General features: G+C 38.4%; 1 protein-coding gene across 1 annotated transcript; it reads left to right on the forward strand.

Annotated features, from left to right (window-relative positions):
* Positions 1 to 1915: 1915 nt before the first annotated feature.
* Positions 1916 to 7552, forward strand: LOC131000636 (uncharacterized). The gene has a single exon (XM_057926643.1). It carries the CDS (start codon positions 2167 to 2169, stop codon positions 6289 to 6291), a length of 4125 nt encoding a protein of 1374 aa, XP_057782626.1. The 5' UTR covers positions 1916 to 2166; the 3' UTR covers positions 6292 to 7552.
* The last annotated feature ends 2415 nt before the right edge of the window (positions 7553 to 9967 follow it).

Here is a 9967-nt window from a genome sequence, read left to right on the forward strand (position 1 = left end):
ATTTACAGGCTAATAGTCCTTAAAAATACTATATTTAAAAGTCAAGATTTCAATTTGAAATTAATTTAAAATTGTTTTTAAAATTGAATGATAATTTATAGTTATAATAAAATTAAAGGTTTATTTGTAAATTAGTACTATATTATTTTCCTTTTTTTTTCTTTATCTTTATCTTCTTCTTCTTTACTTTCTAAAATTGTGAAATTCGACTAATTATAAAAAAATTAATATTCATATCAAATTAAAATCACGATAAGAACTTTAATTTGGTATATTTTATATGGATATTTTTTATATAAAATGTAAAAGTTATATTTATTTAAAGATTAAAATTACAAAAAATATATTTCTCCTTTTCAGCTTGTTTTGAATAAATCTATTTTTATTTTTATTTTCATTTTTCAACTTTTTTTTTCCTTTTTATTATACTATCAATTTTTATTACTGTTTTTTATTTTTATTTTAATATTCAATTCAAATACTATAATTAATTAAAATTAATTTTTTTATTATATTTATAACTATGATAATTAAATTGATATCAATTTTATTAAATATAAAAATATTTTTTATGTATTCCACGGCTGCAAATGCTAGTATAGTACAAGTTGCTAATTGATTTACACATTTCCCGTAAATGCACACAAATTAGTCAAGTCAGATTATGCATGAGTTTATTCAAGAATTAATAGCCACACGTGCATTCACATGGAATATTTTCAGTCAAGAATCAACAAAACCTAATTAATTAGTACACACGGACGTAAATATTATGCAAAAACAATGAAACTATATTGAAAGAGTAATGCTAAATGGTCATATTATGGCCACCGATAATTTATCTAAATAAAAAATAATTTAATTTATTTAACTTATTTTTTCAAATAAAAATAAGATTTAGTTATTTTATCATATTCTCTACATTGTAATTATTTTTTTATAATTTTTCAGTAACTTTTTTATTTTTATTAAAAAATAAATTAAAAATAAAAATGCAAAAAAATAAAAAAGAATAAGTACAATGTAGAGAATATAGTAAAATAACTAAATCATATTTTTATTTTAAAAAATAAATTAAATAAATCAAGATTTTCCTTATCATATTAGTGTGTGGGTGGCCACAATGTGGCTGCATATATTTATTGATATGAAAATATGAAAATCTGTGTGCCAACATGCCTAACCCTAATTAATTTGGCTTAATTAGTTAACGTAATTATCAATTGCCAATCCCTACAACAATTTAATTATTTAGTGGTTCGCTTTCAGATTCAAGCTACATACATATCTAACCTAAGTTTCAGTGATCGGACGTCATGATCCAGATTGTTAACATATACTAGTATACAAGAATATATATATACTACTTGTTTACGCATACATGTACTTTTATATATTTGCACGTGAGTAATGAAGTCGCACTTTTGGATCAACATTGAATTTCTTGTACTCCCTCATTCCCACTAAAAGTGGCCTATATTTCATTTTGCATGAGTCGTCCCACTATAAGTGACCTATTTTCACAAATGGCAAAGTTTTAACTCTTAAAAAATATGGACTCTGCCACTTTTAACACATTTACATCATCTTCTTAATTCTCGTGTCGAAAAGTTTTGAGTAACTGATAGTGAGACGGAGGGAGTATAGCTTTTTTATGTTATGTTCGATACATGTTCAATTGTTCATTTCAGTTTATGACCTAAATTAACCTGCTAATATATACGAGAATGAATTTCGTAAAGTTAATTTTCGTTAAGATTAATTTAATATTAAATTAATTAGAATATTGTCTCAATATATAAGAATTTTGGTCGTTCACCGTTCATGTTTTTTATACTAACAACGGGCATTTGGTGAAAAGTATATATAACCTTTTAAATATTCAAACCTTTTAGACCCTCCCAGGAAACCTGGTGGAGGAATGAAGTCTGTGATGGTCGCCCGAAGAGGCCGATCCCCTGAGCCAAATGTTTTCCTTGACAAAGTTTCAGCAGCTCAATCTGCTGGTGCTTCTATCCAGAATTTCACCATTGATTCCTCCACTGCTGGCGCTCTCCAGTGTATGTCAAATATCTCGATTCGGGCTTCTACTAAACGGTGGGGAGATGAAGATGTGGATGATTTTAGTGTTCCTCTTCAGGAGGATGGCTTCTCTTTCGGTTCTCAATGAATATCTTAGCATGGAATATTAGAGGCATCTCTTCCTCTATGGCTCTTCTTTCACACTACTGCAACCTTTATCAACCGTGTTTTCTTGGTATTTTCGAGCCTAAGACACGGTTCTCTGGGATCCCAAGTTCTTTTTGGCGTTCTTTACATCTCGCTCCGGTGCATCAAAATTCACGGGACAGACGGCGCTCCAATATTTGGGTGTTTGCTGACCCCGCTTTAGTGCCGACGGTTGTTTTTTCCTCTGCTCAGGTGGTGGTCATTCAGTGTACTATTATGGGGATTGATTGCACTCTGGCTTTCACTCATGCTTCTTGTAACTATGTTGAGCGTCGCCAGCTTTGGTTAGATATGATTCCTTTTATTGTGGGTCATTTCCTTATAATTGGGGATTTTAATGCTATCTTAGGGGCCCATGAGCGGAGGGGAAGACGTGTCCCTGCTTCTACCCCTTGTACTGAGTTCAGGGCCTTCATTGATGAACATAACTTGATCCAGCCGGACTCTTCGGGTCCGTTTTTCACATGGACTGACCGTCGGAGATTTCCTTCCCCGATTGAATCGGTCCTGGACCGTGCTCTTTTCTCTCAAGCTTTCGAAGATATGTGGTACTCTATCAATTCGATGGTTCTTCCTAGACTTGGATCCGATCACTCCCCCATTCTGTTGAAATGCCAGGACACGGCTACTCCCCCCAAGGGTCGTCGATTTCGTTTCCTTAATATGTGGTGCTTACATGAGGGATTTCTGGATCAGGTCCGTGCTTCTTGGTCCCAACCGCTGGATTGTCTCTGCCCGATGGTTCGGGTTATGAAAAAGCTGAAACGTCTTCGCCCGACTCTCAAGACTTGGAATAAGGACACTTTTGGGAATTACAATGTTACCCTCGCCGATCTTCAGCAGGATCTGAGTTCACTTCAGGAGAATATTGACGAACGAGGGTATACAGATGAGCTCTTTGATCAAGAGGTTAACTTGCAAGCTCGCATTGGATCGGTCCTTCTGCGTAAGTCTGAGCATCTGCGGCAGCAAAGTAGGGTCTCTTGGCTTTCTGATGGAGATAGGAACACTCGCTTCTTCCATTCTATGGTTAAGTGGCGTCGTTCCAATCAAAATATTAAGAAGCTTAATATTGATGGGGTTATCTCGGAGGACCCGGGTGTCATGGCGGCCCATGTGATTCATTTTTATGAGGATCTCTTTTCGGAGCCGATTTCTCCGCCGGTGGATAGATCTTGGATTTCCGGTTACATTCCAGCTTCAGTCTCCCCTGCCCAGTCTGACATGCTCGTTGCTACTCCCTCTGCTGAGGATATTCGGCTGACTGTCTTCTCCATGGATATGAATAGTGCCCCTGGACCAGACGGGTTTAACGGCGCTTTCTTTAAGCATTCGTGGGAGGTGGTTGGGGAGGACCTTATTGCTGCCGTTCGTCGGTTCTTCACTCATAGCTATCTTCCCCAGGGCCTTAATTCCAACTTGCTTTGCCTTCTCCCAAAGAAGACTGATGCGGTTCTTGTCTCTGACTTCCGACCTATTGTGTTGGGAAATTTCCTTTTCAAGGTCATCACCAAGATTCTTGCCTCTAGGTTGAACGAGATAGCTGCTGTTATTGTCTCGGCCAATCAGTTTGGGTTTATCTCTGGGCGTTCTATACAGGAATGTATTCTGCTGGCCTCTGAAGGAGTGAATTGCATGGAGCGCTCAATTCAAGGGAGGAACATGGCTCTTAAGGTAGATATTCGGAAAGCTTTCGATACCCTGAATTGGGATTTTGTGGAGGTTGTGCTGGATTGCTTTGGTTTCCTTCAGACTTTCAGACACTGGATTAGAGTTATTTTTCAATCTGCCAGAATTTCGGTTCTCTTTAATGGAGAGCAGCATGGTTACTTTGGTTGCTCTCGAGGGGTTCGTCAGGGAGACCCTTTGTCTCCGATTCTGTTTGCTTTGGCGGAGGAGGTCCTGAGTAGTATGCTCTCGGACGCTGCTGATAGGGGATTCATTGCCCGTATGAGGATGTCCCGCTCTTTGCTTTTTCCCGCTCATCTCCTGTATGCTGATGATGTCCTACTTTTTTGTAAAGCTACTTGGCGCAGCTGCAGGATGATTGAATCGATTCTTCATATATATGCTTTGGTTTCTGGACAGTTCTGCAATAAGGCCAAATCCAAGGTTTTCTTTGGCAAAGGTGTTTCTGTTCAGCTGAGACGTCGACTACAGCGGGATCTGGGTTTCTCAACTGGTTCCCTTCCTTTTATCTATTTGGGAGTCCCCATTTTTGCTGGTCGTGCTTCTGCTGCCCGTCTTATCAGCACTCGTGATCGCATCATCGCCCATTTTCCTAGATGGCAGGGCATGCAGTTATCTATGGCGGGCCGTCTTTGCCTCGTCACTTCAGTCATTCAGAGCGCGGCTGTTCACAGTATGCTGATATATCGTTGGCCAACTAAGCTTCTTCATGATTTGGATAGAGCTTGTCGGTCGTTTATTTGGACTGGCTGCACTACTTCTAGGCCTAAGTCATCTGTGGCTTGGAATCGAGTTTGCGCCCCCAAGACTCAGGGTGGGCTTAATGTGAAATCCTTTACACACATCAGCCAGAGTTTCATGTTGAGGTTAGGCTGGTTGCTGATTACTGCGGACTCGATGGGTTTTCAGTTGTTTCGCCAACGCTATCTGGATGCGTGCCTAAGACCTCGCTCCCCTTGGTTCTCTTCTACGATTTGGTTGGGCACCCGAGCTGCTATCCAGACTCTCGTCAGCGACACTCATTGTTCTATTGGTTCTGGTTCTACTATTCTTTTTTGGACTGATAACTGGTTAGGGTATCGTCTGGTTGATAGAATCGGCATTCCGGATACTTTTCATCATGCTCTTTTGCAGCCGATCTCGGATTACTACTTTGATTATTCCTGGCACTTTACTTTGAATTTTTTGCAGATCTTTCCGGATATTGCCTTTGATATTGTCTCGGTTCCTATTAGCGAGGGAGAGGATCGAAGAGCTTGGACCCATTCTCATTTTGGTGAGGTCTCCGCGTCGCTTGCTTCGGATCATATTCGTCCCTGCTTTCCGACCGTTGATTGGGGTAAGTGGATCTGGGCTCCGTTTATCCCAATGCGGCGTTCCATTGTCACTTGGCGGGTGATTCTGGGGCGTCTTGCGACTGCTAGCTCTCTTCGTCGTTCGGGGCTGGTTGGTCCGGGCTGGTGCCCTCTCTGCCGGAATGCGAATGAGGATATTGATCATCTTTTTTGGGACTGTACTTTTGCTCGACAAATCTGGCGCTCCCTTTTCGGCTGGTTCAGGGTGGATAGTCCGTTGATTCACGACATTGGGAGTCTGCTTCTCTGGGCAATGAAGGTGCAGACTAGCAAGCAGGTTGTAAATCTTTGGCGAATGGGTGTTATGTCCACAATTTGGAGCATCTGGAATATTCGTAACAGAGTTGTATTTGATGCGGCTTCTGTCTCTGAGAGGGCACTTTCGATCCAGATCAAATCTTTTATTTTGGAAACTTCCCAATTATGTTCTGGTGAGATGGCTAACTCTGTTGAGGACTTACTGATTCTTCATGGTCTTGGGGTGCCAAGCAGACCTCGTCGCCCGACCTCTTTTGTTTATGTTTTCTGGATTCCGCCTCCGACTCCTTGGCGCAAAATCAATATTGATGGCTCGGTTCATGGATCCCCTCCTCTGATTCACGCTGGTGGAGTTATCAGAGATTCTTCTAGCGTTCTGGGTTGTTTTCATTTCTCTGCTGGACGTGGTTGGGCTTTTGAGGCAGAGCTGCTTGCCCTCATCATTGCTTTGGAGCAATCTGTCAATCATGGTTGGAGACACGTTTGGATCGAGACGGACTGCGCTTATTTGGTGGATCTTTTCAGTTCTCGGTCAGACACGGTTCCTTGGAGGTTCTTCAGCCGGTGGCGTAAGGTTCTCTCTTCCCTTGCTGGTTTTCATTTTATTATCACTCACATCTACAGGGAAGGGAACCGGGTTGCGGATTGTTTGGCTTCTTCTGTAGCGGAGGAAGGCTATTGGAATTTTACGATCCCGGATATCCTACAGTTGGTGAAGGATGACAGGCGGCAACTTCCTTACATTCGGGTTGTCAATTGAGGTGTTCTTCTTTCTTGGGTGTTCCTCTCCCCTTTTCTTGCTTGCGTTTTGTTTGTTTCGTTTGTTTGTTAGTGATTCTGCCTGTCTGGTGTGATGACTTCTCCCTTTCGCACTTTCTTGCCTCTCTTACTTCTTTGGTCCAGCTTGGTCTCCTTGGGGCACTGGTTTGTGTTTGTTTGGGTTGTTAATCTGGTTCTTTTGGTCCTGCTGTCCGGGTGTTGGGAAGGTTTCCAAAGTTTGGGTAGTCACACTTGGCGGTCCTTGCTTGTCGTGATTTGTCCGGTAGATGCTAGCAGGAGTGTCTTCACTGCGATAAGCTTAATATCTTCTCTGGTTGGTATTGGAGTTTGCTGCTGGTCTTTGCTCCTCTGATGGATCCCTCATTATGAGCATGGGAAATCACGCGGGAAAACTTGGGTTACCACCAATGGTTTCATCCCGTGATCTTGACCTTGAAAAGCACTTTTTGAGCATAAGCTTAATAAGTTTGAGAATTGATTATAAAAGTAATTGCTTTAGGAGATTCACTGCTAGCGGAGAACTGGGTCTGATCGTCTTGTTTGGTCTTCTCGCTGTGATGTCCCTTGCTTTTGTTCTTCCCTTCATCTGTGATGGTTGGATCTTTTGCTCCTGGGTTTGGTTGGTGCTTGTTTTGAGGTTGTGCCCCTCTGGAGTTCAACCTGTACTGAAGTTTGTTTGGTGGCCAGTTTGTCTTGTTTGGTTGGGTCTTCCCTCGATGGGCTGGGGCTCGTTTTGTGGTGTTGTCCCCTATTTTTCCTTTTCTGTGTTTGTTTGCTCTTTTTTGCTGTTTCGGTTTCCTCTTCCGTCGGTTGTTGGTTTTTGGCAGATCTGCGTTTTTTCCCGTTTGCGCTGATGCGGCGTCTCCAGTGGTTCCGGAGGTGACCAGAGCAGGGAAGATTCATGATGCGTTCGGTGGGCATCCTGTGCTGCCCGCTCGGCTTGGTCCGGCCACTGCAGATTTCTCTGGATGGCCAGTGCTGCCCCCTCGGGTTTTGTTGTTGACTCTTTTGTGCTTGAGCTGTGTTTCTTCCGGCTTAGGGGGACGACTCGCCGATGGGTTTTGGTTTGGCCGTAATCTGTGGCGGCAAATTTCCCGTCACCCTGAACTGTGGTTTTGTTTTTTGGTTTTTCGTTAGGTCGTGTTGCGCCTTACATTGGTCCCTTGCTGTACTGCTTTTCGTTACACCGGTTTTGTAACAACTTTTCTTTCTTTCTTTTCAATAAAATTTTTATTTCAGCAGCAGCAGTATGACATTATACGGAACTTACAATAAAATTCTCTTTTCAAATTAAAATTGTCACATCAGTGATGAACACATTATGGTTGCCCACGATAGGTAGGTGATCGATTATGTATTAGTCTATTGGTAGAATAGTTAATATTTGAGGCTAAATATCTCCCATTCAAATCCACATTCATGTAATCTTTAAAATTTAATTTTTCATTAACCAAAAACAAAAAAATATACAACTGTACCAAAACAAGAGCAACTATGTGATTAATTGTGAATATGGACACAAAAATTATAATGAAGAGAATCATGTCCCGCGCGACATTTTTTCAGAAGTTGGAAAATTTAGAACATGCATATTTCGCTCTAAATAAAAAATTGAGGTTATAATTGAATCTTTTTATAAATTGTTTAAAATCAAAATCAGGTCAAAATTACTTTTCTTATTTTTGCAACTAATCCTTAAAAATTAGATTAAAAGAATTTCAAGTGACGCATACATGAATAAATAAGATTAAATTAAATAATTATATATAAAAAAAGATTAAATTAAAGAGTCCAAGTTTTGGAGCAAATTAGTACTATTAATTTGGAGAATTAGGAAAAGCGGTAGAAGCGTTGAAGAAGATATTAGCATGATGAGTCGTGAATGGTTTTGGTTACATTCATAATTTAGTGTGGCGTCGTGTAGCTCAAATATGGACCAAGCAGAAGCTAGAACATAGCTGGAAAATGAGGCCAATTAATTAATGTGTTTTATTTCATAATTAATTATATGGATTTTTTATCCTTCTTACAGTAGTTGAGAAACGTTGGCTGTCGCATAAATGTCGGATGGACAATCCATTTTGCATGTCTCGTGGCACACTTTGAGCTTCTTGCTTTTTCCTCGTTTCCCCATATTGCCCTTATTAAACCACTTCTCATTTTTTTTTCCATTCACTTCACTTGCGTTTATTTTTATTATAAAATTTTTATTGGATGATAATGGATGAAAAAATATTATCTTTTTTTTTATCATATGTTTACTAGATATAAAAAAAATGAGAAAATAATTTCACACTACTATCGAAAGATAATATTATCCAGCATTGAAGAGAAAATGAGTGAAAAAGAGTTGTCCGAATACTCCCTCCATTTCTTTATATATGTCGTTTTATGCTTGTGCACACTTATTAATAAAAAAATATTCTACCTAAATTAACCTTATTAAATGATTATTTATTCTTAATCACATTCATGATTTTGGTGTAAAATTTTAAGAAAATCTAATAAAATGAACTCATTTAACTACTGTAATACTCGAGTCATTAATTATCATCCCCTAAATTAATTTGAAACCAAAGAAAATCAAATATCGAGGAAATGAGATTCATCAAATATTAATTGAGAATGATAGAAAATTGGAACACACATTTAAGTAAATTGGGGTATATGTGGAAGGAAGTGACAGAACGTCAAATAAATTGCAAAAATTATAAAATCACAAAATGACTTATATAAAAAATGGGAGGTAGTTTTGTACTAGTAAACATGTGAAAATAATGAAAAAATTCTGAAAATACATATTTTTTCTATACTTTTCCATCAAAGTAAACAGACACTTAATAATTAAACTAATACGTCATATACTTCCTTCGTCCATAAAAAATAGTCATAAACAGGGACACTATGAGTTTTAATCAAAATAGTTGAGTGTATTGTGAGTGAAGAAAGTGTTCCACATAAAAAGTAGTATTAATAATGATAATTAATTATATTGTTAGATAAATAAGTTCACCATATGATAAAAAAAAATTTCAAAAATGAAAATATACTAATTTTTGTGAACGTCCTAAAATAACAAAAAATGACTATTTTTTTTATGAACGGAGAGTCGGAGAGAGTATTTAGTAACACGTGAGTATGATTACTTGCACCAAACTTATCCATACAATCAGTATTACTTGTAATAATTCGCACTATCATTTTTTTACTCTACAATCGTCTGACTCAATGCAGCTTCGTCGGCCTAGCCTTTACATATACTCCACTAGCTAGACCAAGATATGTACATTTGTTTTGGAAAAAAGAACAATCATATTTTAATATAACAAATAATGACATCGATTTCTACATAATTTTTTCTTACGAAAGAATAAATAATTTTAAAGATCGTGTCACGGTGGTTACAAACTAGAGATCTTTGATCTCATGTTATTCTACTAGTAGGCCAACGTATTTACACTTTGTGAAGTTCATTTGTAAAAATTGTTCTAATATACTTATTGAAATAAAAGCTAGTATTAGATGTAACGGGAGGTGGGGATTTAGCCCTTTCAACATATGTGTGTGAGTAGTCTTGAAGAAAGCTGAGTAAAAACAATTGTGCAGAGCAGCAGAGAGGTCACACACACAATGACACAAATATGATTTATTCACGT

This window comes from Salvia miltiorrhiza, chromosome 8, assembly GCF_028751815.1.
Source record: "Salvia miltiorrhiza cultivar Shanhuang (shh) chromosome 8, IMPLAD_Smil_shh, whole genome shotgun sequence".
NCBI classification, from domain to species: domain Eukaryota; kingdom Viridiplantae; phylum Streptophyta; class Magnoliopsida; order Lamiales; family Lamiaceae; genus Salvia; species Salvia miltiorrhiza.